At 43.4% G+C, this 27465-nt stretch overlaps 1 protein-coding gene across 1 annotated transcript; it reads left to right on the top strand.

The window, feature by feature from the left end:
- The first annotated feature begins 1 nt into the window (after position 1).
- Positions 2–26506, top strand: CCDC13 (coiled-coil domain containing 13). The gene is given in 16 exon segments (XM_068176014.1): positions 2–116; positions 2004–2224; positions 5985–6133; positions 8046–8188; positions 10471–10560; positions 10795–10911; positions 11721–11825; positions 12988–13152; positions 13697–13873; positions 15255–15461; positions 16277–16368; positions 19313–19384; positions 22563–22717; positions 25902–25927; positions 25929–26002; positions 26203–26506. Coding segments are annotated over 15 exon segments (1947 nt in total). The 5' UTR covers positions 2–116; positions 2004–2009; the 3' UTR covers positions 26363–26506.
- The last annotated feature ends 959 nt before the right edge of the window (positions 26507–27465 follow it).

Here is a 27465-nt window from a genome sequence, read left to right as displayed (position 1 = left end):
GCTCCCGCGTCTCCGCTCCCGCGTCTCCGCTCCCGCGTCTCCGCTCCCGCCGCTGCCCAGCAGGAAACGGGGACAGCCGGGGCCACCCGCCCGGTGCCCTCGGGAACGCCGCTGGGGTAACCGGCCAGAGGTGCGGGCGGGAGTTCCCGCGATGGGGGAAACAGCGCGGCGCTGCCGGGACCTAGCAGGTCCTGGCAGGTGGCAGGGCGAGGGTGGCATTTAGAGCGACGGGTTTGCAGTTAAAATGTATTAACGTAAACACGGCATGTTCCGCCTCGAAGTGGGTGGGAAATTCTTTCCGCTGAGGGCGGCAGAGCGCCTGGCCAGGGAGGGTGTAGAGTCTCCTTCTCTGGAGGCTTCCCAAAGCCACCTGGGTGAGTCCCTGTGTCACCTGCTCCAGGCGGCCCTGCCTTGGAGCCCTCCCGGCTGGAGCCAGGGATGCTTCAGATGAGATATTCGGGAACATTTCATCGCTGGAAGTGTAGAAGCCTTCAGCGTGGAACACTTCATCCCTGGAAGTGTTCAAACCCCACGTGGATGTGGCACTTGGGGACAAGGGTTGGTGGCAGTGCTGGGGTAATGGTTGGATTTGAGGATCTGAGAGGGCTTTGCCACTGTAGCATTGTGTGACTGGAGCTGCACCTTGAGTACCGTGCACATTTCTGGCCTCTAGATAAGTAAATAACTCCAGAAGTTATGGAATAATAAATTAGTCAGCAACGCAGTCTAAGTAAAGAAAATTCTGATAAAAATCATGAAGCCTAAAATAGTTACTCTGCTAAGAATTCTAGGATATTTTCAGAAAGAGACAACTACTGTTTGAAGATGTTCTTGCTTATCTTTTCTATCTTTAAGATCAGTAGCTAAACCTATGGAGAGATCCAATCTAATTATAAATTTAATTATCAACCCAAAGGTTACTGAAACCAGAAAAGCTGTCCAACTTTTATATCCAGTTTGCTTAAGTAAATGGAATGAACTCCTTATCTTTGCAGGCTTTTTCCAAATCTCAGAATCAGCTTTAATCAATTGAAATTAATTTTCCAACCTCACTGACTCAGTGATTCTTTGATCCCCCATGCCCAGAGCCCTGTGGGCTGCGCAGAGGCACCAGATTCTGCTCTTTGCACCTTGTCCCGGTGACTCTCTGCCCATAAAATACACACAGGGACACTCTGCCTTTTGGTGCATTAATCAGGATAATTGGATTTCCCTCAGTGTGGGAAAGGCCCTGTGTTAATTACTGAGTGCAGGGTGTGCCTTTGGAGGTATTTATGTATTGGTTTTCATAGACCAAAGGCGCAATAGGGGTTTTTTGCCCATGATAAATGTCAAAGAGAAGGGGAAAGGGGCTGCAATTCATCAGAAAACTGTCTTTAGTCATCCTAAGAAAATAGCAATATTAATATTTTAAAATATCTATTCATAATATATTGTTATCATTAAATATACTTAATATATTATTATTTAGTTATTTAATGTCATCACTCAGTGATTAGAAATTTGCAGGAAAGGTGTAAGCCACACTTTTGTCTTGCCCAAAGGGAGCATGAGGAAAAAAAAATTTTTCTTTCTCTCTCATTAACCCAAAAATGGGGGGATTTGCACCTTTCCTGGACATGGGCAGGGAGGCTGGATGGTCCCAAACACTCTGTATTCCTTTTAGCCAGTGTGACGTGGCTGCCACATTGCCTTGGATTTGGCCCCAACCTGCTCCTCCGTTAAAATGTTTATTTAAACAGGTCTGTTTAGGAGCATTTGGAAACGTTGCTTTTTGAATTCTGGAGTGAAAAAGACCCAACAACTATTTTTTTAAAGGGCTGTTTAAAAGCCATTTATGGCAAAAGGCACTTGAAGCCAGGCTGGAGAGGAGGAGGTGGTGGGAGACTGGGCAGAGGTCAGCAAGGAAAAGCTGCAGAGCAGCTGCCAGAAGGAGATGTTTTTAGAGCAGTGCTGATCTCTGCTCTCAGTCACTTTTTACTTTCCTCTTGTTATGCTTTTAGTAAACAATGGAGCCAGATGTAAAAGTGAATGAAGATTTCAAAAGCCAGTTCAAGGCTTATCAGGAGCAGCAGCAAAGGCGGATGCGAAGCTTGATGGAGACGAAGAAGGAGAAACAGGACAGGCAGAAGAACACTGGCAGCACAAAGGAGACTGTAAGAGCCCTGAGTGATCTAAACCTGTTTAAAAAAGGACCTCCTGTAAAGGAAGATGCCAGCAAAAGGTAAAGGTCTGGTAGCACCATTCCTTCAGGAAGTCACTGGAGTATATTTCGCTTATGATCTCATGAAACTCAATATAAGGTGACAGAACACTTTGTGTCTTCACACACTGGGCTTTCATTATCCTGAGGAGGTTCTCCCTGTCCATAATTATCCTCGGGGCATTGTGCTGTGCTCTTTAATATCAGTATTTTACAAATGAAGGGGCAGCCAGGTACTACCTGACAAAATCCAGCCTTTTGGGGTCACTGGCATCCTCTGAACTGCTGGTTAGTTCCTGCCAAGGTTTAAGCAAATAGATTCTCTACATGAATAATTTCCAAAGGTGGACAGAGGCAAAGCAGCTAATGGGAGCAAGCCACAGGCCTGCCGTGCAGAAGAGTGTTCCCTGGGATTTCTTTGCAGTATATCCTGATTCGGTGGATCATAAGATTACCAGGATATTGGGCATTTTGTATGGATCTCCCTTAATCTTGTGTTTTCTTCTGAGCTGAGTACTTGAGCTGAGATTTAGAGCCCCAGCTCAGATCATTTCTCTTTCTTCCAGGATACAGTCAGCCTTTCCCTCTGACCCAATTAATACTTCTCCTCCTGACTAGAACAGGTCTGGGGCTGGACACACCCCAAAGGTGTCTGCACTTCTGGCTGTGGGACTCCATTTTCTTCATGGTGGAAAAAGCCCATTCTTTACTCACATAACTCCTTTTTATTCAGTTTTACAGACCCCATGTGGGACTCCAATTTGTCAGTAGCTTTCTTGCCAATTACTTAATGTTTATTAACAAGTTATTATTCTGTACTGATTGGTCACTCAAACTCCCAGGGTGTATGTGCAGGAAGAGTTGCTTGTGAGAGATAATTTTCATTTTCTAACAGTGTAAAAACAGTTTATACAGGTGCCAGTTGTTTTTCACCCAGGAATTGTTGATGATTATGTTAAAGATTGTTATGTTAATGAACTGCTCACACCAGGATTGCTTTCACATGGGAACTTGCAAAGCATTAGCTTTGACAAGGCCAGCCATTGATTTTAACAGAGCAGGCTTGATTGTATGAAGCCTTTCTTTATGATTTTTCTACCTTACTGCAAAATCAGCTGTTCAGGGCTTTGCTCTGTGGCCGTGGTGAAGCCAGGTGAATAAATTCCTTCATGCACTTGTGCCTCACCAGAGCTGTCTGATTTGCCAAGTTAAGCCCCCAGTCTGGCCTCTACCAGCTGTCCTCTTCTCTTCAGCATTGTCTTCTGATAATCTGTAGAAGATTATGATGGAAATCTGATTTTTAAAAAATTTCTGTGAGGCTGACTGCCATAGTTCAGATGTTTGGCAGAGGAAAGGGATTTAGGTGCTCCTATGGCACAGCATGGACAGTGTGCAGAGTACAGGAAAGCCCAGTAGTTCTCTGCTATTTAGAGCTGAGGCCTGAGTAATCCCAGATTTTTTATTCACCTCTGTTGCCATGTCACTGACTGTCAGAAGTCCCCATTTGACATGGCAGGTGTGGCAGATGTATCTGGATTTTGTCCTTTGCTTGTGTACATTCAGCAGAGAAGTGGTTGTGAGTGATCAAAGCCAGGCAGGGTTTGTTTTTGGAAGGGATTCACCAGGATGTTCTCTGCAATATTCCCATGACAACACATCAGAGGGCTGTTCCAGGATCACAGGACTGCACATGGCCTGCAGTGGCAGTGATTTCAGCTTGTCACTGTTGTTTATAGCAGCAATCAGAAAACATTCTCCTCTCAGAAGTGTCCCTCTGAGCCTGGGGAGTTCTTTTTTCCTTCCTCCCATCCTACTCCCCAGTCTTGTTTAGACAAGTGTTTTGCTGATATTTCTGCCTTTCTGTTATGTTCTCTCTGTAACTTTATCCTCCCTTCTCTGTTTGGTGTACTTGAATGTATCTAAGTGACTCCCTCCATCACGTAGAGAATCTCAAACAAGACTTGGGAAAGATACAATTTGACAAAAGTTAAATTCCTTACTTTTTTTTACTTTTCTTTTTGGCCTGAACAGAGCATGCAATTTGGGAAACCATCTGAATTCCAGGCAGAGCCCTGCTCATAAGCTCCACCTGGCTTTGATTCCTTGAAGGAGAGTGAAAAGGGGCACCTTTTGCAGCCCATTTCTTTTGGCTCATTTTCTGTAGCCTCTGTAACAGGGAGAGTCACTCTGGGATGGGGTGGGAAGTTCCTCAGAGAAGACTCCAGCTCTGTGCAGTTGGGATTTCTGTCCATCCTCCTCTAAGTGCTTTTCCTCAAGACTTGGACTCCAGCTCTCAGAAGACTTCACTGCTCAGGTGTGTTAAGAGCTTAGAACCTTTTTCCATGTTAATCCCCCAGCTGTTCAAACTCTTTTGGTCCAGGTGTCTCTAATTGGATCTGGGTTTCATTGCTCACTCCGCTGAGTGGTTCAGGTGGGAATAACTGAGTCCTCTGCTCACATTGCTCCTTGCTTTCTTCTCCTTTGTGAACAGCTGCCTTTGATCTCCCTTTGATTTGAAGCTTTGAAACAGAAGTGCATTTCTTAATTATGCATTGTGAATCCTCTCCTAAACTGGCTGTGCTGTTTATGGCAGTGCCTTAAGGGGTTATTTATTCTGACATTGGCAGATAGAGGGTGCATTTAAAAAGCTCCCAGGTGCAATGGGTGTTAAGAGCTTGCTAAAACTTTGGAATAAAAAATTGAGATTATTATTGAGACATCTGACTTGCCTGTGTCTACAGGTACCTACTGTAACAGGTGGGCTTTATCCAGATCACGTCTCCAAAGTGTGAACATTTAGGGATAAATGAGAATCTAGGAGTCAATTCATCCATCTGATTTAGGTGTCTGGATTACTGAGATGCTGTAGATTATCAGGAACTTCCACATGGGGATCACGGGACACTGGAGACCTGCATCTTCCACCAGCAGCACCTGGGGTCAGGTGGGCAGCCCAAATGTCACCTGTGAGTTGGTAATTGTATTAAATCCCAGGTTTTCTCAAGGACCCTGTGTCAGGGAGCTCAGATAATTCTGAACTCCCACAATTGAATTGAACCCCTGAGGCCACAGCTCCTGGATTTTAGATTTGAAGGACCCATCACTTCAGGGCAGTAAAGAGATTAAAGTTATTCATTCTCTGGATATCTTAGAGACATGAAACCTTTAAATGTTGCTAAATGTCCTGAAGAATAGGAGAAGCAGGCCTGTTTCTTTCCATTCAGAGGGTTTTTTTTTTGTATTCTCTGTTTCTAAATGAATTCCAAAAGGCACCATTAACAATACAAACTGATGCTCACCAGGTTCCAGGAGAATCAGCTGAGGACACGGGAAATTGGTCTTTCATGAATTGCTCTAAAACATTGATTTTTAAAAGACCCCAGGGGCAGCTTTGTAGTCAATGCTCTGTTGGCTTCTCTTGGCTTTGTCAAGTATAGAAAAGAAAGCCTGAATCTCCCACATGCTGAATGCTGCCTGATTTCCTCTGAAGAACCATGTAAGTAAAATTGAGATTACACTATTTGGTAACCTCAATACACCTGCTCTGTGATGTTTTGCCCCAAACAGCTCAAGAACGTGCAGATTTTTTCTTTAAGAAGATGTTATCTGAATTGATCAGATAATCAGCTTGTGTTTTTATCTGAGGTTTAGGACATTCTGCCTAATTCAATAAACTCACTCCTGATAAGCTCAGCCCATCTGTCAGGCAGTTGTTTCATTATTTTATTTCTAAAAGCACCCATTTCTGCATTATTTGCCATTCTGGTTTATTTTTTCCCAGTTTGCTTGAGGCTGAGAATGAGCAGCTGCAGGATCAGCTCCGAGAGGTCCGGGATGAGAACTGCAGGCTCTACAGACTGGTGTCAGAGAAAGATTTTGAAATAAAGGAGCTCCAGAAAAGAGTACGGGAGGAGAGGTTGGCTCTGGCAGGTAAACACAGCAACTGTGTGTTCTCCTCATGTTGCTTTGCTTGATGCTGATGACCAAAAAAATGTCCCTGAAAAGAGTAGTGTTCTTTTAGGGTACACAGTGATTTCTGTTCCTCACAGAACTGTAAAATTGCTCTTATTGGCACAAAAATAATGATGTTCCATAGAAATGTTATTTGGGAAACTTCCTGTTAGTGTCAAAGAGCTGTGCTGCAGCTTTCTCTGCTCTGTAGGGTTAAATTTCTTATTCAGGCTCCTTTTTTTCTGCCTGAACAGCGCACAGGCAGGATTCTGGATGAATGCAAAATTCAGGTTCTGAAGTGATTTTGGTGTCTTCTGACAACTGAACTGTGCAGGCTGCACCTCCTCCACTGGGTGCCACTGTTGGTCAGGACAGCAGTGATGACCAGGCTTGAAGAGAAGGGGGAAACCAGCAACGAAGAGAACTAAATAACATTAAATTACACCTTAATCCTTGAGAAGCAGCTGTAGTTTGTGTTTAGGAGAGGTGATAATCTCTTCCTAGTCAGGACCAGGAGCCAGATGTGCTGTTGCAGCTTCTCTGGCTGATGCCAATCCCTTGCCTCTGTTTTCCCTGTGGCAATCCCCACACTGCTTGGCAATGAAAAGCCTTGGGTGGGTGTGTGCAATGCATTTGAAGACCATCAATTTACATGAAAGCAGCAACCTGGCTTTGGTTAATTTAGTATTTACTGTGATTCTCAGCAGCCATTATTTATCCTGAAAACTGAGGTCAAAGTAGCTCCTAGGTGGGAGGGGTAACATAAATCACACAAAGGAGTGAGAACAGTGCTTTTAAAAATAATGAATTGATTTTAAGTGCTTTTAAAAAAGCATTTTAAATGCTTTTAAAATAAACTCCTTTAAACAATAAATTATGTTCTTTACAAGTTTTTTTAAATAGTGGCATAGGAACAAATCTGTTCTCAGCTGTATTCTGTGTAGCCCCATTAAAGTCTCTGAGGCTATATGAGCCTCAGTATTCACTTGTGAGTGATCTCTCACTTCTCCCACCCCAGTTAATGAATATCAGAGAAAAGTGATTACTGCAGAGCTCTGAAGGGGGATGAAAGAGTTAAGAGGAATGACAGCAGCCAAGTTCAGTCTTCACACACCCCCCACCAAGGGTTTTGTTGTTGCAGGCTCATGTTCCTTGCTGAGCTGGAAGTTTCTGTGGACATTGTTTGCCATGACATTGATTTTGCACATGTTCAAGAGCTTTTCTTCACCTGTGTGCTTTTAACCAGAGCCAGGTGACACAACAGCCAGGCCTGGGGTTTGACTTGTTTGTGGCACTAATCAAACCCTCCCTGATGAGGGAGCCAGTGACGTGGCTAATTAAAAGAGCCATCCAGTAAAGCTCCCTGTGTAATCCCAAGGGAGTTATAAATAGGCACAATGAAGTTTCCTGGACCTTGTCCAGGACCCAGCTGTAATATTGTGCCTGACCTTTGAGGACTGATGTCTAGAAATGTTCACACCTCTGTTCCAGCAACTCCTCCAGTAGTAAACAACCAGGCAAAGCTGAGTGTTGCCTTTTTCTGTGATAATGCCAAAAAATCCTGCTCCCAGCTGTTCTTCCCAGCAGTGAGCAGGAGACACCACTGCCCTCTCTGGGTAATAATGTTGCTCTGACCACTGTTGTGGCCTTGTGACACGTGGCTGTTGCCACAGTGTGAAATGTGGCCCTGGTGTGCTGCTGAATCAAAGGACCAACCCATCCAGCTGGCACCTCTGACATCTCTTCCCTCACTTGTTCATTTAGGTGCCTGGCACAGCTCAGAGAGGAAGGGACGGGACAATGGAAGTACATTGTGACAGAGAACAAAAGCCTGGTCTGTTCTTAATCCTGCCTGTAAGATGTGCCCTCTGCTTTGATGTGTTCTTTGCAGGGGTGTCTGGTTTAGCTGGAGACGTGGCTGCCACTAAAATCGTTGAGTTGGCCAAAAAGAACCGTGAGGTCACTGCTGAGTTTGAGAGTGAGAGAGCCAGAGTGAAGCAGCTGAATCACAAAGTCAAGGAGCTGGAGAGAGAAGTGAGGCATTTTTCTTGTTCTTTTTGCACAATAAAACATAGCAATCCAGCCTCTGGGATAGAAAATGGGTTTGATTCATGTTCTTATGTTGAATTTGCTCTTAAATCTCTGTTTGTTTTGGGTTGTGGTCATTTCTGTCCATGATGTGTTCCCTCAGCTGTTTCACCTCTGCAGACAGGAGGAGCTAGGAAAGGATATCCCCAGGTTACAATGAGCCAAGGATTTATCAAACAGCAGTTAGGAATGTTCACTTGTAGAAGCACAGAGATTTTCTACCAGTTTGGCAATGCTATTTCTCTTATTATTTATTTTTTGTGAGGAGAAGCAAATTTCACACCTTTATGTCTTGTATTCCCATCTCATTAAGGCCAGTCAGTAATTCTTTATTCTTCTAAATTTTTGTTATCCCTGTAGTGAAAGCTGTTTTCTGGAATAAGTACTTACAGAACTGAGACAACACCAAACTTTATCATATAAGACATCAAATCTTCACTCAGGAAGATTAAATTTTCTGGTTTACTGTGACTTTTTGCCAGCCTTTCACAGAAGTAATTTTACTCAGGTGGCTGCTGAATTGAAAATGAGATGTCCAGATGTCAATATTTGCTTTGTCCTTTGGCTACTGCTCCTCTTCCTTACACAGTATTGGTAATTTTTTAATACAGTTTTAAATTTTTTTTCTGAACTTTGCTGTCTTAGAAGACATCAGTTAAATGAATCAATAATGCTGACAGATGCATTTTGACTCAGTCTTTCACCATCACTTATTATCATGAGTCATGCATCTACCTGAATTGCCCCCCAGCTACCTGAAAGATCAAGAAGTCGTAGATTAAATTAAATTTTGGAGAACTCCTGCATAAATCCACAGTGTTCTGGTCACAGGGGTCTTGTCAAACAGTTGGCAGCTTGGCAAACAAGTCTCAGGTGTAGTTTGTGACCTACAAAATCACACAAGTAGTGAAGCAATTCATGAATAATTTAAGGAAAAATCAACTTGGTTCCTCTCCCCTGCTGCAGAAGTGTAATGACCATTATTCAAACAAAAACATTAAATATTCTCAGATTTTGGCCCAAAAAGAAAGGAGCACAAACATTTCAGGAAGAAGACAGAGATGTAAATGATGTGTAAAATGAAAGCAGTGTTTGACACTGGGAGGTATCTACCAAAAATGTAGAGTGATAGAAAACGCTGTTATTTTACATATTTTTAGCTCTTTCCTTGCATAAAACCTGAAAAACCTGTAAATCATAAGTATTTTGCCATGATTCTGTTCCCCTAAACAGAATGGAAGGTGTGGCCACTGAACAATTACTTGGCAAAGCACGGGCCACATAAGTAAAGGGATGTTTACAGAAAATTTCCTGAGAACTGGAGCCAGCAGCTGCCAGCTGCAGCTGAAATTCCTCATTATCAGTTCATTGACTACAAAACTTTATGAACTGGATAGAAAGAGTGACCCTAACCCATGAAAAAGGGTGAAATTAGAGCTGCCTCTGAGTTTTTCCCCAGATGCCCCTTTAATGAAGGAGCTCTTCCTTAGAACCTTCTTTAATTCAGGCAAATAATCAAGATTTTCCACCCACCTCAAAGAATGAAGTTCCAGACTTTTAGAGCAACACTTCTTGGCTTTTCCAACCCCAAATTCCTGTACTCTCATCCATTTAGAAATCTTTGCAACACCAACACAGGGCATGATTCAGAGGAGGAGTTGTATGTCTGTTTTCCTTTGCTGTAGCAAGCAAGAGGAAACAGAGTCTTTATTCCTAAATAATAAATTAAGTTATTTAAAACAGGTAAAAATGCTGCTTTAGAGCTCCCAGCTAAAGAAAAAGAACCTTAACACTGTTAAATCTCAGTTAAAGGGTATCAGGTAGATTTCTCCTTTTACATTCCTCTGTTGAGTACTGTTTGCTTTTTATGAAATATTCTGGGCTGGACATGATTTGGATTTATGTATATAAACATTAATTTGAGGTACTTTTGGTGATAAAATGCTTCAGAAATCTCCATATTTGAAATTTTATCCCATCTCAGCAAGTCAAGGACCTCTTCTGATTATTCCACAGTAAAATGTAACACAACTCTTTGGGAAGTATTTCAGAAAAAAATAATTATGCTTTCCTACTGATTGTGTTAAAAAACAAGGGAAAATTAAGGAGTTTTTTATTTTTTTTAGAGTACATAAACATTCAAGTTATACTTTTTTGCTAATTAATGTTCCATGGAGTGATGCTGTTCTCTGCATCTATTCTACACTCACAGTGGGGTTCTTTTCCAGCTACAGGCAGCCACAGGAAAAATCCATTCCCTTGGTGGTGATGCTGCAGGAATCAAGGAATCAACTCTGAAAATGCTGGAAGGAAACTTGGTAGGAATTCTAATTGCAGTGAGGAAATCAGCAGCTGAAACTCAGCTCCTTTGTAGAACAAGGATGTATCCCTGTCACCACTTTTGGGACCAAATTCCCCTGTACCTCCTCTATGCTCCAAAAATTAGGTCTGGGAGAAAAAAATTCAGTGGTCCTGATGGATCTATGGATGTTAATCACTTCAGTTTTTGCCTGAGGGTTCTGTTCTCACCAAGTGCATTCTTCTCCTCCAAGGCTGAAAATCCAGAGGTAAAAGCACTGCAAGAAAAATTGAGCACAGCCAACGTAAAAGTGACGGAATACCGGAACCAGCTCCAGAATTTGAAACAGGAACTGAAGCTGACCCAAAAGGTACCACTGCAGGGAACAGTCTGGGGCTGGGACCACTGCAGGAGGTAGAGGCTTGGGAAACTGGGAGGTTTTTGGCCTTTGGTTGGCCCCCATGAGCTGTTCCAGTGGAGTAGGGAGGTGAGGAAGACACACGGGATGGAGTTGGAATTGAAATTGTGCTCCTGGGCGCATGAGAGATCTCATGTTTTGCCTCCAACTGTCCATTGGACACAAATCCTTCTGAGTTTTAAACCAGCAGAACTGTTTGTGACATATATCCAGGTTCTTTCCTCTTTTCCCATACATTTAATTATGCATTTACTTTTAATGTAGGTTCCAGTCCCATGGGAATCAATGGGATTAAAGGTCATGCTTGAACTAAAGCATGTGTTTAAAGAGTTTGTTGGAATGACATCCAGAATAACCTTTTCCTCTGATTCATGATGGATTTAAGTGTTATTATGTGCTCTGATTCTCTTTGGTTTCCCTACTTTGTGTAGGAGACCTGCAATGCAGATCAGAGTAGAGAATATGGTCCTAAAAATAGAACTCTGCTGACCTTTTTATAAATAATTTAAACGCTCTTCATACTAAGTTTAGCTGTGTCAGAATTTTGCAGAGGAGATTGGTTCAATTCCTGGTGTGTATGAAGACAATATCTCTACTCTGCTCCTGGTTAATTATGGGTAAATATTCATCATATCAAAAATAATTGTGTGTATTGAAAACTCCTTGTGTTCCCTGTTAGAGAGTGCTGCTTTTCCTTCCCTCTCCCCAACACATCCTTTTAAGCCTTATTGTTGATCCTTATTGTTAATCCTTTTTCCCAGATTTTAGCCAAAGAAGTTGGGGAAGATGTGAATATCCAAAGTCTCTTGGCCAATTCTGGCAACTGGCGTGGACGAGCTCAGCAAATTCTTCTTCTCCAAACCAAGGTGAGTTATGCCCCTGCAAGGTGCCATTTCAGCTGGAATTCTCTTTCTAAGTAGAGATACCACCTCAGTTTAAGGTAAAAGTACTGTTAGTTCTTCATTAATTCTTAACATCTCTTTGTTGATGTGTGCACACCATGTTAATGACTCAGCAGCCCTGCAAGCCTTGGTATTTCAGCTGGGAATCTTCCACATCTGTGCCAAAGGAAGGAGTTCAGTGACCCTGGGGAGCTGTGGCAGCCTAGTTCAAGTCCCAGGGTGTTTTGAAGGTGCCTCTCTCCACTGAGAACAGAAGGAGCCCTGTCAGTGTCTGTGCTCTGACTTAGACACCTTTGTTCAGTGCTTGGAGTCAGACGGGAAGAATTGAGGCCAGATCAGGTTTTCAAGTTGTTCCCTCAGGAGCTTCAGTAAAATCTTTTAACTCTTGAGTCTTCTGAAGGGCAGAGTTTAGCTGAAATGTCAGCAGGAGGCAGGGAGGCAGTTTTGTCTGCATCTAAATAAAACTTCTCTCAGGCAATTTGATATGTAATTTTCCTATTTTTCTGCTGTTCAATTATATGCCATCAAACTGTGCTTTTTTGCATTCTGACTGAGACTTTTAACCTCTGCTTTCCCTTGAGCAAATTGCATTCCCCCCTGTTTTATCCCTGCCTGGGGTTCATCTGACCACTGTTCCTGCTGTTCTCTGCTCTAATGTACAGATTTCTTTCTGATCCAGACTCCTCAGGCCGCTTCTGTAATCAGTGGGGATCTTGTAAATCCAGTCACTGGATCAAAAGTGGGGCAGGTTCCTCCAATGCAGGGCAGAGGAACTGAGCTGTGGCAGTGCCCAGTTCCTTCTACTGCCTATGAAAGCAGCCTGCAGTGAGCAGTTGACAAGCTGAGTTCCCTCGGATTCACACAGCAGCAACTCCAATGCTCTGGAGTGCCTGTCTGGCCTCCAAATGTGGCTCCACAAAGACACAGAGCTCCCACGTGTCCCAGATCTCCATCCTGCACAGATGCCCTAAAATCTGCATGTTTATTAGCAGCTAAATTTCAATTTGAAAGACCAGACACTGCTAGTGTTAATTATCAAGAAATAATCTGAGCTGCCTTTGGCTGTGTCCTCTTTGCCCTGTACCCCTGGTAAAGCTCTGGGTGAGTTGTCATTGTTGTGCCATAGGTTCAGGAGCTGGAGCATAAACTGAATCAACAGAAGATCAGAGCTTCACTGCTTGAGGTGGATGAGGGATTGCTGGCATTTCCTGATCCAAGGAAGTTGTCAGTCCAAGAGAAGAACTTGCTGAAGATTCGCAGCTTGGAAAAAGAAAAGAAGGAATCCTTGGAGGTAGAATCCTGTGAACTGACAGAGTTCTGTTTGGGTGTGGAGCAGTGTGTAATAACTTGTCCTGCCTTCAGGGTGTTTACAGCCCACCTAAAACCATTTCACAAACCCACATAATCTGCTAGAGGAAACTCTGCCCCACTTCACAGCCAAACCCTGCTACAGCTGCCCCCAAACTCCTTAGCACCCCTGTCAGTCACCCCTTGGCCAGGTGTGCATTCTTCATCCCAAATACAGACATCCCCTCACACCTCCTGTATCTGTAGGGCTCTGGCCTTCTCCATTTGAGCAGAATAATGGAGAATCAGAATCCAGAATAATGGAAAATCAACCCAGGGCACCTGGATTCCTGAGCAGACAGAGTCTTTTTGGATGCTGGCAAGCAGGTAGCAAGTAGCATTTATAATTTCTGCTTCCCTAGGAATAATACAGTATTCCAGTCCCTATTTTTAGAATCTACCAGGTAATGTGTGATTCTTTTTGCTCACCACAGCACCTGGGGCTTGGTGATACGTTATAACTTTAATTTCCTTTTGCATCACTGCAGAAACTCTCTGAGCAACACAACACTCTCCAAAAAAAACATGAGGAATTGAAAAAAAAACTTGATGCCTCAAGAGCCAGGAACCAAATGCTGTGTGGAGAAGTGAAGATGCTGAAGGGACAGATTGGAACCTTGCTGGAGAAAGGGAAACACGATGATGAGCTCATAGATGCCTTGCTGGTACAGTCTGTGTTGGTCCCAGCCCTGTTTCTATAGGTGATAAAATATGATGTCCTTTCGTGGCACACACCACCTTAGGGTGTACAGGAGCCTGATGGATCCAACTGTGACAGCCAGAGGTTTCCCTGTCAGCTGAAGTCCTTCTGCATTTTGGATCAGGTCATGTAAGGGCTGTGAGACAGCACCAGGTGTGACAGTTACAGTCAAGTGGCCCTGAGCTGCAGGGACTGGCAGAAACATTTTGCAGAAAGATTGAAGTAGGTAGAGGAAGGGCTTCAGTCCTGACCCAAGGTTCTGGCCTGTGGTCTTTGTTCTGCTTTCAGCTCCACTGATAGATTTTTTTTTCCCTTAAAATGCCTGCAGTCCTGCAGGAATTTTTTTGTTTGGAACAAAACTTCCATTTATTTTGTTACACAGCCCACAACACACAAACTGAACCACGAGCACTAAACCATGTGCACACTCACATGCAGTATCTGAGAGGATTTGGTCTCTTCAAAACCAAGAGTTTTAACAAAGGCTCAAAGATGCTGAGAAAGAAATAAATTGCTGCTGTCATGGTCCTGACATGGTTCTGAGCAGCCTTCCTCAATTAAAATAGCAAATATAGTAGAGAATATGCCACCTCCTAGCAGGGTTAATTCTGTATTTCCTGATCCAACTCCTCACTAGTTTCAAACCACTCAGATTTCCCTGCTGCTGTAGGTGGGTTTTAGCTCAGCTGCCATCCACCCTTCTCCCACCAGGCACTGTGGGTGCTGACCAGCAGATTAGGGGAGCCAAAGAACACTTGTCACTTTTTCTGAGTATTCCCACTAAAATTAGTACAGAAAGATGCAGGTTTATTTGGGAAGGGATGGTTAATCTCTTTTATCCCTTCTATCACAAAAGCACTTTACTTGCAGGTTGTTGGCCTGACAGAACAAACTGCCTGACAGGTATTAGATTTGTCAGTGTGGAAAAAACCTCCAAAGCTACTGGTGAAGCAGCCTGGCCTCATATCTGTCACCCCACAGAACCCTCAGCTTTTAATATCACTATCACATGATCTGATCATGTTCTAATTCCACAAAAAGCACATTGAAATCTTGAGTTTCATTCAGTTTATGGAAAAAGGCACTTCTTTATTAAAGGCCAGCCGTTCTTGCTCTGTTTTCTGCTACACTGAGCAGCAGAACTGGCAGCAAATTGAATCTGACCATTGCTCAGATCAACATAACAAATAACATTGCCAAAATGGCACCAGTGATACCAGTAGAATGGGCTTAGCAGGGCAAGGGCTTGCCCTACCATTCCTAAATGGATATTTGTCTTGGGGGGGGGGGGGTTAAAATAATCATTGTGTACAAAATAAAGATCTTACCTGTTTCTATTTTACCAGAGCCAGCAGAAGCAAATGCAGGAGATCTTAAAGGGCCTGAGCCAGAAGGAGGATGGGAGCAAGGAGTCTCAGCAGATGATGGGGCTGCACTTGGACACTGAGATTCAGAAACAAAGCACCCTGATAGATGAGCTCAGGGAGTTGGTGGCTGACAGAGAAGCAAAGGTTAAAATGCTTCAGGAGGAGATTGGGCAGCTCACACTTCAGGTAGGCAAACAAATTAATTAGAGGAGCACACTTGGTAATCACTTTAGATCAGCTCTTCCACTTCCTTGTCCCTTGTTATCTGGGATGGTTGCTGCCTCCAGACAGTGATCCCTGTCCTGCTGACAGTCTTTCCTGATGGAATGATAAAGCAGGAATGCTCTTTTGTAACTCCTCAGTTCCTTTGTGCATAACTTGAGGCTGTTTCAGCAGCAGCAAACACAGAGATACCAATCACATCCACACATGGGCCATGTCAGGACTGTCACTGACTGACAGCAGGACCTGGGGCTGCATTGGGGGCTCCTCAGTGCTCAGCACCCTTGGCTGCTGGAAGGAGGAAGCAAACAAATGTGTCACATCAACATCAGCAGCTGCTGCTGTCTCCCAGTCAGGATTTGTGAAGAGTATTTAGGCATCCCATTCTCATTGATCCAAAACCCTCCTGGGGTTATGGTGGGGTTGTGAATCTGCCAGATACCTCAGGAATGGGGGCTGGAGCATTGAAGCCAGGATCAAACCTGGGTTAGGGTCGCAAACCAACTGTGCTGGCATGATGCTCCTGCACTGTGGGTTATTAATGCACTCTGATTTCATAGGAAACTGCCCTTTTTACTGACTTCTGCTTTGTTTTCATCCTGCAATGGAAGGGAATTAAAGCAAAGCTGAGGAGGTCCTGTAAATCAAAAGTTCTGGCTTGCTTGTAGCAATAATCAAAAGCTGCTGATTTGGCCTTGGTGCAGCTGTTTTCCTCTGAACTATGTAACTGGTTTTATAACATGCTCCACCATTAACAGAAGAAATCTGCCCATCCATAGGACAAGTCAGGAGCTGCTCATCCACCATGCTCTGAGCACTCAGGATCACCTGAGGGGTCAGGCAGCAGCAAGGCTGGAAGGACAGAATCTGCCTGGTAAGAAGATCAGAAAGTCAATATTTCAAGTTGTTTGAGTAATCCAGGAGCTTGGTTTTCCCAGGGAGTTTCATCAAACCACAAGTGCTTTGTGCCAACAGCTGTGGCAGCCTGTTTGCAATATATGGGAATCTCTAATCACATTATCTCTTGGACTTTTGTCCTGGAACTGAGAAGGATGTACAGACTTGCAGACACGACTAGATTTGGCATGGTGGTAGTGCAGCTATTTCTCCTCCTGCAGCTCAGATAATGTTTATGTGGTCAGCTTAAGTGCCTGGGAGTCTTTTCCCTTATGAGACACGGGGCTTCTAACGGGCAGATTTCTGTGAGCAGGGTGGGGAGTGAATACAAAGTGCCATTTTAGGTAAGTACTAAATCACTGGTGCATTATTTAAATCAATAAATGCTCTTTGAGTAGGATTTACATGCAGAAATGTTGAAAACACACCACATCATTTGTTCTTACCAAGCACCCTCTTTAAAGCCTTGCTGAGGACTGTGTAAATTACACTAATCTTAGTGCAGCAATAAATCTGATTTTTGTTTACACTGTTGTGACTCTGGGTCACTCTGGCTGTGTAAAGGGACCACGGTACCACAGCAAGTTATATCCTTTCCTGTTAAATTGCTGCTGAGTTTGTTGCTAAAGAGTTCATAGTCTAATTGATAGTGAGGATTTGAGACTGGTCTGATGGGGATGGGGGAAATTTTTCATCAAGATAAAGTTACAACTGATCTCTTCTGTGTAATTTCCTACCTCATTACTTTAGACACCCAATTTGGCTTTAAAATCAGCTGAGTATCTCTGGGTCTAAGTAGAGCATTACTATAAAATTTAAGAAGCATTCTATGGTTTTGAGTTGGAGTTAAAACATCCTTAATTTAAAAGTTTCTGCAGCCTTTTGACTGTTCTAATTCTCCCCCTTCTAACTCTGCAGAAGTTGTTGTGCTCTCCTGGAGCAAATTTATATTTTATCCCTTTTTTTTTTTTTTTTTTTTTTTTTTTTTTTTTTTTGCCTCACATGTCTGCTGATGGTAAGCAGGAACCAAAGCTGGGTAATGGCTTTATGGAAGCCACTAAGTGCAATGCATAAATTATTGCTTGTGTACAGGGCCAAGGGCTCTGTAGTGGAAAGAGCTGACGTGTCAGGTGGGCAATGAATGATCCTAAAAAACTCTGAGAGCTGTTAATAACTTGGTCAGCAAGGCTCACTCCTTCCATTAACTTTAATATGCTGATGAACTCTCCATTCTGTTTGGCTGTAGTGAATCATCTTTTCCTATCAGAAAAGGTGAAATGAAAAATGCTATAAATAGATGCTAAACCTTTTAGAGATGGCAAAGTAAAAATCTGCATTTTTAGACTGGGCCAAGGCTGTCAGTATGAACCTTAACTTGATTTTAGGATTAACCACTCCTAGCCCAGAAGACACATCTGTCACTTCCACAAAACTAAGGCTTTATCCTCTTGTTGGCTACAGCTAAAGTAAGGAAACATGGGGTAAGTGGCAGGGACTTGGCTTTGGGCAGCTGAATTTGTGTTGAGGAAATGAACACACACTGAAATGGGGTGTCTCAAACAAATACCCCTTGAAATGGGGTGTCCCAAACAAACACACACTGAAATGGGGTGTCCCAAACACACACACTCCCCTAAATGGGGTATCCTAAACACACACACACCCCTGAATGGGGTATCCTAAACACACACACACACACACCTAAATGGGGTACCCTAAACACACACACACACCTAAATGGGGTATCCTAAACACACACACACGCCTAAATGGGGTGTCCCAAACACACACACACCTAAATGGGGTATCCTAAACACACACACACACCTAAATGGGGTATCCTAAACACACACACACCTAAATAGGGTATCCCAAACACACACACACCTAAATGGGGTATCCTAAACACACACACACACCTAAATGGGGTATCCCAAACACACACACCCCTAAATGGGGTATCCTAAACACACACACACTCACCTAAATGGGGTATCCTAAACACACACACACCCCTAAATGGGGTATCCTAAACACACACACACACCTAAATGGGGTATCCCAAACACACACACACCTAAATAGGGTATCCCAAACACACACACACCTAAATGGGGTATCCTAAACACACACACACCCCTAAATGGGGTATCCTAAACACACACACACCTAAATGGGGTATCCTAAACACACACACACCCCTAAATGGGGTATCCTAAACACACACACACCCCTAAATGGGGTATCCTAAACACACACACACCCCTAAATGGGGTATCCTAAACACACACACACCCCTAAATGGGGTATCCTAAACACACACACACCCCTAAATGGGGTATCCTAAACACACACACACACCTAAATGGGGTATCCTAAACACACACACACACCTAAATGGGGTATCCTAAACACACACACACACCTAAATAGGGTATCCCAAACACACACACACCTAAATAGGGTATCCCAAACACACGCACACCTAAATAGGGTATCCCAAACACACACACACCCCTAAATGGGGTGTCCCAAGCACACATTATACATAAAACTCATCCAGGCTGGCAGTGATACTCCGGTGTTATCCGCTGGCTCCTCCTCTTACAGCAGTGCACCTGACAGATCTTCCTGCTGGTTTTCACAAAGCAGGTTCCATAAGGCTGTGTGAACTTTGTTTCTTAAGGGCATTGGGAAGTACAAGTCGTGCATTGCAGAGCAGGGGTGGCTTTGTTAGGGAAATCTGTGACATGCAAACAGCATCAAACTGCACAGACAGGGATTGCCTCTCCCAGTGCTGGGAGAAGGTGTGAGCTGAGGGAGCTCTTCCCTACAAAACACAGACATTGGGAAAGGACTGGAATTTGGGAGGACTGCCCTGTGTGAAGCCCCTAACACAGCTTTCCTCCCCCCAGCACAGTGTCTGCGATGGGCCACGTGCTCGTGGAGTCAGCAGCCACAGAGCCTTTCTTCCTCATCCCACCTGGAAGGTGGGTATATAAACTCATTTTCAGCAAGGAAAGTGCTCTGCCATGCTCTGCAAGCTGCTGGAAATCCTTGTTCTGCCTGCCTTGCTTCTGTAATGAAAGCTTCTTGCACCAACCCTCCCACCTGAAGCTGTCTAAGAGCTCTAACATCTGATTTCCTTCTGAATTTTGTAATTGATTGCTTGTTTGACACCAGTCTTTTGCATTTTTACTCCCAACCACCAAGTTTTCTCCTGCTTTTTTTTTTTTTTTTTGTTCTAAAGAAGGTCTTCCTGAAAGCAGAGAGGTCAGAGAAGTAATGAACTACATAATAATGGGATGCATGGGAAAACTGCCCCTTCCTTTCAGCACATTTTGGACACAAGAGCAGCCATTGTGCAAGTGCTGCCTGAAGCCTTTCAGAGGGGGGAAAATCAATAGCAGGGCATTTAATAGTTTAGTGTAGCACTTGGGAGATACAATCTCCCCTTACTTTGGCAGTAGCAGTGGGAGGAGAGTCAGGGATAATGAATTGATCAGAGGTTGAAGTTTGTTTTCAGGAGTGGTGGGGAGGGGAAGCATCCTGGAAGCATCTTTCTAATGACACTCCCTGTGACTTTATATCCAAATATTTCTGTTCTATTTATTGCAGTCTAGAGATGGGTGCTGGGGGGAGGTAGTGAGCCTGGCTCTGCATCCTGCCTTCACCTTCAGATAAGTGTATTGGAGATAGTGCTCAAATCCTGCCTTTGTTTCGTTCCTTTCATTTCAGAAGTGGGAACCAGACTCTCTGTGCTTGTGCTTTCCTCAGGTCTGCTGGCACGGACAGCTTGAGCTGGGAGGCGCTGCTGGGAGAGATCACAATGCTAAGGGCTCTGTGCCAGGCTGCTGAAGTGGACAGGGAGAAGCTCCTGGAGCTGCTGGCTGTGCTGCAGAAAAGGTACAGCCTCATCCCAGCAGCATCCTTTGTGGGGTGCTGGGATCAGGGGGCACTGCAGAGTCTGGGACATGCACTACAGTGCATCACACGCTGCCATCCTTGCCTTAAATAGGGGGATTTCAATTTTTCCTGCTCAATTTCCCTGCTTGGCTGATGATTCATTCTTTTTATTATTCTTCTAGAACAAAGGGCAGAAAAAAAATGGAGCCATCTTCCAGCTTGCTGCACCTAGATAAAACCAGAATTGCTGTATTTATATATGCATGGCCTTATTGAGGCAGCAATATTATTCATCAGTAGTAAACACTGTAATTACTGGTATAATATTCTCTTCCAAAGATTTTCACATTCTTTTTTAAGTTCCATTGTATCCTTTTCTAAATGAATTTATTCTGGTTTAACAGAGGCATAGCAGTGCTTTTCTTAAAAAAATTATTTTCTATGAGTCAATTCAGTGTAAGATGATGTTAAAAGCCAAACATGTTTTCAGAGAGAGGGGAAAGTGAAGTAATTTTTTTTTGGACACCCTTCAGCTGTTGGTTTTTTTCCCAGTGTGTGTTATTTGATTCCCAAATCTGTATTCCAATATTGGAAGTATATTCCTGTCTATGTGCTTGTCAATACAATAAGCACTGTTTGCTTGCTTGCTTGCTTTAATTTACCACAGTTGTCATTCTCACTTGTATAACTTTTGTCCTGCATGATTAATCACAGTCAGAAAAAAACAGATTTTTTTTTTCTTTTAGAACTGTGGAAAAGGTGTTTTAAAGCTAAATTCTGGAAATACATGCTGGGAAAAATCTTTTTCATGTTTGCAAGCCCAGTGACTTTAATAGAGCTGTGCAGTCAGATGAGGATGGGGCTGTGAGTGGTAACTGAAGTGTGGCCACCACCAATATGGGATAATGAAAAACAGAGTCAATGAAATGCACAGTTGCTTGTAAAATGTGCCATAAACTGATGATTCAGCAGCTCCACAGTTACCACACATTTATCAAGCAGGTAACATAAATTTTGTGAGACTGTGTGCAATAACTCTTGGAAGACCTCAGAGTAATATAGCACCAGTCAGATTTCAACATGAATATATTTTTAAAAATCAGATTTTCCTCCTCCTCCCTCCACTGCTGGGGTGTAACGAAGTTCAGGTAACACAGATAATGCTTAAATCAAGAGAAGAGCCCTGGGAATTGTTACAAGTAGGATTTTTCTACAGCATTTTAGTTTAAATTATTCCTATTGGCAGGTGATTCCATTAAAAAATCCCACTGATCTTGCCATTTTTCCTCCAGTTTTTGTGTAAAGTGGATGCCAGAGGAACACCAGGGTCAAATGAAAGTTTAGTGAATGCAGAACCACTGAGAGGAATAAAATGTCTCAGAGCACATCACCAGCTGGGAATTCACCGCCACAGGAGGTCGAGTCTTGCCTGCAGCTACATTTTTAAGCCAGTGATATCATTTTATTAGACTTGTAATATTTTTTTTTAGTTATGCCAGCTAGGAGGGAAATAAACTAATCAAGGCTCTTGATTCAGAGAGTAACCAGCTTCCACCTGTGGGGTCAGGAGGGAAATTCTCTTATTCAGTCCAGTCCAGTGAGTCAATCTGTGTTTCTTTTTAGCTTTAAACTCCTTGGAATCACTTGGTGTCAGTCCCCACTGGCAGCATCAGATTTTTGCAGTTAATTTTCTGAGATGTTATTCAGGATGGAGAAAGGCAATTTGCTTTTTTTTGTGATGTAACCACCAGTTTCTTTTCCACCCTCTCCCATGCATGGTCATGTCTAATTGCCAAGTTTATTAAAAGCAGAAGTTTCTTTTCTTCCTCTCAGATAACTGACACAAATGTTAGATTGTGTTTTTACAAACTATTTGCCTTCCAAGCTTTCCCAGAGCGGCTAAAAAATTCAGTTTATTATTCCTGTAATAAAAGATCTCTCCTCAGCAATCTGCAGCTTTCCTGCTCAGCTGAGGGGTGAATTGACACGGGGAGCCAGAATTAAGGGATCTGAGCAAACAAACCCGTTGTTTCCAGCTGTACTCATTAGTTAATTCTCTTTTGCATATTTAGAAGATGTCACCTGATACAATTTCACTGGGATTTCTGCCTTTGGGTGCATGGAAAGTTTTCCCTTCTGTTGGGAGCTCTGCAGGAAGAAGCAGGATTCAGTACCAAGATAGATTTGATGTAGACATGACACAAATGAGCTGAACTCTTTTTTTTTTTTTTTTTTTTTTTTTTAATCTTTTTTGCCTGTCAGGGTGGAGGAAAGCAGCGACAAAGTCTTGAAAACTGAGAAGAAGCACCAGGAAGAGCAGTGGCGGAGTGACAGCTTGGAACAGCAGCTTGGAAAGCTGCAGGTGGATCCAGGGAGCAGCACAAGTGCACAGGAGCCTGCCCTGAGGAGCAGAAAAGGTGAAGGGGAGCCCTCAGCCACAGCCACGTCCCCTGTTTCACCTCTGGGCTTTATAGACAGCAACAACATTCGGGCTCCACCTGCCAAACCCAGCCCAGAGCTTGACCTTGCGCGTGGTGATGGGACCTGCTCCGAGCCAGGAGCAAGGCAGCAGGCAAAATCCTGGCCCTTCTTCACTGAAGAGGGTTTTCCCACAGGTCTGAGTGGGACCAGGATTTTTGCAGCGTGTTTCCATGGGATAACTCCAGGAAAAAAGCTTTCCCCTGCTCTGTGCTGCCCCCAGGCCCAGAGCTCCCTTTGCACTCGAGCCTGAGGGATTCAGCTGAAGGTTAAGAGCAGAATTAAAGGACATATCCCAATTTAAGGCCTGTCAGTGCCTATGAAAAACTATTGCTGGTGATGAAGTAATTAGATCTGGTGTAATTTATTATCCCATGAACGTGATAATCTCCTGCTATAAATATGAAAGCCTCCCTGGCGTAGTTAAAGAAGAAGAATTCATGGTGGGTGTTAAATTTTTATTTCCCTGATCAGATCCTTTTATTGCTTAAGGACTCTGATTCTGTAAAGTGTCTAAACCAATAAAATGGCACATATTCTTAAGGAAAATTTTCCAGTGGTTTCCCTTTTTATGTGTATTTTCATAAAGTAAAAGACTTCAAATGCCAGAAGATGAACAGCAGGGAGGGGAATTTCAATTTGGCAAATGTTGGGGTGGTGTCAGGCTGAATTAGGGTGACCAGAGGGACCACAGGGCTCATCAGAGACCTTGGATGAGCCCTTCAGAGGGACCCTTATACTGAATGGGTGCTTCAAACGTCCTCCTCTCTGTAAAGCAGGGATTTGTTCCTTAGAGCAGGATTGCTGCATCCTTGGAAGGGGCTCCAGCCCACCCTGACTCATTCTCATGTGTTTTTTTTATGAGCACTGCTTCTTAGAGTTGTCTCACCTGTATTAACTGAGAGCAGAAAAATTTAAATCCCAGAAGTGTGGGACCATTTTGGTGCTGTTTTGTACAGAATTTATCTGAGCTTCTGAGGGCTCAGACTTTTACACAACCTGATGAAGTGTTGATGTGTTCTGTTATCAAATCTTCCCCTTGCAAGCTCCAAGAGAGACAAACTCTCCGAGTCCTGAGGCTTTTTGGTCAAGTTTTGTTGTGCTGTAGTAAAGTTTTAGGAACTCCCCTCTGGTAGCTGGCATTTCATAGCCAGAGGAAGAAGCTGTTTTCACCAGTGACAGATCCCTTCTCACTCAATATTTAGTTCATTAACCTCCTCTGCTTAAGGACTAAAAGCAAAAGTAGGAATGGATTGGCAGTGAGGCTAATAAGGAGAAATCCTCTCTAAATCCACCAGATGAGTAGGTAACAATCTATTTCACTCCCCTGCTTTGACGAGAGCTTTGTGATGTGCCAAAACTGGAGTTGGTACAAGAACCAAGTCTACAAGTCTGTGGTACACCTCTTCAGCAGAGCATGGAGGTTATCTCAATGCTTTCATGCCAATGCTTGAGGAAATAAGAATAAATGAAAAGCTTGAACACAAAATAGAGACTAGAGAACCTGCTAATTAACATAATATTTTCCTTTCTTTCTGAAAGTACAAAATTGGAGAGAGCTGATCTAATTGCTAGTCTAATGTGTCTGGTCTCTTCAATCCAAGGGAAGTAGATAATGATGCTAAGGAGCTGCAAACAACCCAGTTGTGTTTTAAAATTATTCAGGCTTTTCATTTTCTCTGCTTTTTTCCTGCTTTATCCAAACTCCATATTATCAAAGAATAATCCCAGAGGAGGGATAGGTAAGTAACAGCAGGTTTTCCTCAGCCCTGTAAAGCACAGCCTCAAGATCAAAAGCATTTTTTAGCTGTACAATGCAGCCTTTTCTTCTCATTTGTTTTTGTCAGAGTTCAGTGCTCTCCAACCAGATAATTCCACACAGGGAGAATTTAGATTTTTAATACCAAATGTACTTATTTGAAGATATTTGATGTTATGAGGGATATGAATTGGGAAGAGGGTTACAGAAATGTGCCAACATGACAACACAAGCACAAACCAACATTGCAATGTTCAGCAGGGGCACAGCACAGATTCCAGCCTGGCTGTTCCCTGTCCTGGTGCTGTATTCCCAGTTATAAGGACTGCAGCCAGCTCCAGCCTGTTCTTTTCTTCATTTAGCTGGTTTCTTGATTTTTATAATTTATTTGGGGCTGAACCACACAAATCCTTCCCTCACATCACCTGGCTCCAGGTAGGTAGTGCTGACTATTGATTATTTTAAAGGCATTTATTTACATTTACTAAAATGATTCAGCCTTCTGTCTACAGCAGAGATCACCCTGCAGTCCCTCATGGCTGGCATAAGCTCAGCAGCCTCTGCAATAGCTGTGCTCCCTTCCTGCACTCCTTTCTGAGCTCCCTGAACACTTCTCTGGTCCTCTTTCCACTGTAGGGATCCACTGGTCACAGGTTTTGCTTCTGCAGTCCCAGCTGTAAACTTGAATTACATTTTCTCTATAACCCTGAAAAAAGTTTGTTTTTTTGTTTTTTTTTTTTTTTTTTTTTTGTTTTTTTTTTTTTTTTTTTTTTTTTTTGTTTTTGTTTTTTTTTATTTTTTTTGAATGACCAGACCTGCATGTTTTGGGTAGACCTTTATTTAGGAAAGCATTCCTGAGTTAGAACCTTGGTTTGAAGTACACCTTGAAGTACATTTAACCTACATTTTGTTTATGCTGAGGATCAAAGTGCTTTACAAAAGTTGTTTCAATGGGTGCCACTTGCAAACTTTGTCCCAGACATTCAGGACGGCACAGCTGTCATAATCTGAAACACAGTCACAAGATTACCATCAAATCAATCCTTTTCAGCTGTTTGTAACCTCTTGTTTTGGTCACTTCAATCTTTTGGATTCATTGTTTTCCTCCCTATGTATGTAGGCATGTATTTAGCCTTGAAATGCAAATTTATCATGTTTTCATTTTGCTGGAAGGAAATGAAAATAAGTCTGTCATATATTTATGATATGGATGTAACATAGAATTTAGGAGATCAAGTATTTATTTGAAAGATTAAGTATTTTGTTTGAGAGAATAAATTCAGTGTTTTTTGATATTAACTCAGCGTGCTGCCAAAACTGATTTGCTGTTTCACTAAAACTCCATTCTGTGACTGAATCTACAGCTCAGCCCAGCCTCCCCTTGCATGTGGAGTGCCAGAGAGGAGCTCTCTGCATCCCTGTCCGAGCTGCCCCTGGAATCTCAGCTGGAGGAGCTGAGCAGGAGGTATGTTCTCCCTTTCTCCATGCTGGGATTGCTCTTTCCTGCCTCAGGGAGAGGAGGAGCAAGTGCTCAGTCTGCTCTGATATCAAAGCACCTCAGCTCCTGGGTTTCAGTGTTTCTTCCACAGAGCAGAGGTGACTGTTCTCAATTTGCTTTGAAGCTCCCCAGCTCACAGAGAGGTTTTTCCTTTTGTTTCCCTGCAGGCTTGGCTTCCAGATGGACGAGAACAAAGGTCTGAAGGCTGCTCTGAAGGCGACTGAGAGAGCCAAAGGAGATGATTTAAAACTCTATCAAGTCATAATGGAGGAAGTGAGGGATAGTTCTTCACAGGCTGTTCAGCACCATACACCAGAGAAGAGTTAATCCAGATATTCCCAGTCCTTTGGGCTGCAGAGCAGGGAGAGAGCCCAGGCACCAGTGTCATTTTGCAGCCTCAGGTCGTGTCATTTCTTTAGCATTTGCAGGAGAGGATGAGAAACACAGATGAAATACAAAAAGTGAAGGGTTTATGTGTCAGCAGTTTCTGTCTCTGAGGGCTGGCAAGCAGAGCTGGTGGGTGTAGCTTGGGAAGCTGCAATTCTGCAGGGGGATTTTGGATAAAGCCTTCCAGGTTTCAGCACAGTGTTCCTTGGGAGGGCTCGATATTCAGTCTGCTGCTGCCTTTATCAGCTCAGGAAGGAATTTGCTGTACAAAAGTTAGGCCAGCCCCCTTCCTTAGAGCAAAACAAGCTGTTTTTATCCCCACACTGCTACCTGCCTGTCTCAGGCTTTCTGTAGCACTTCAGTGCTGAGGCACAGGATTAGCCTGACCTGGGACTATCTGCAAATCAGCTTTGGGTGGGCTCCTCTCATCATTCCTACCTCTTTCTTTGCTTGAACATACTGGCAGCAGTTTTTCTGAAACTCCAGTGAGTTTCCACTAAAAAGCTGTGCAGATTACCCCAGCAATGAGTCAACCTACCTTAAATTCAGCTCATTCCATACAAAACTTGCCATCCAGGTTATGATTTCCCTGTTTCTGGGTCTCTGCATTCGTCCATCAGGCAGATCTTGTTCTCCCTGGGAAGAAATGCTACAATATGCAGCACTGCAGCAGTGCTGGGACTTTTGGAGCTGCTGCAAACCCTGCCAGCCCTGTCCTTCTCTCCTGCAGCACAGTGAGGACACAGAGTGCAAGCTAATCAGGCATTGCCATGCAGCCTGCCAGTGCAGAGCAGCCTTGGGGATTCCAGGCAAATGGAGAGCCAGGCATTTTTGTACAGTGCTGCTTTGTTTCTCACTTGAAAGTCTTGAAAGCTTTTCTTTTTCTCCTTTGCTTTGTCAGCCTTTTTTTATGAGCCTGAAGTTTGTCAGGCTTTAACCCCAGCCAGCACCACCAGTGCAAAGTGGATTTTTGGGAAAGAAAATCACTCTTCCCTTCCCCAGCATGGGGATTTCATCCTGACTCCCCTGTGCAGAGTGGAAAA

This window comes from Anomalospiza imberbis, chromosome 1, assembly GCF_031753505.1.
Source record: "Anomalospiza imberbis isolate Cuckoo-Finch-1a 21T00152 chromosome 1, ASM3175350v1, whole genome shotgun sequence".
In the NCBI taxonomy this organism is placed as follows: domain Eukaryota; kingdom Metazoa; phylum Chordata; class Aves; order Passeriformes; family Viduidae; genus Anomalospiza; species Anomalospiza imberbis.
The sequence above is the reverse complement of the archived record's forward strand: the minus strand, read 5'-3'. Positions and strand labels throughout refer to the sequence as shown.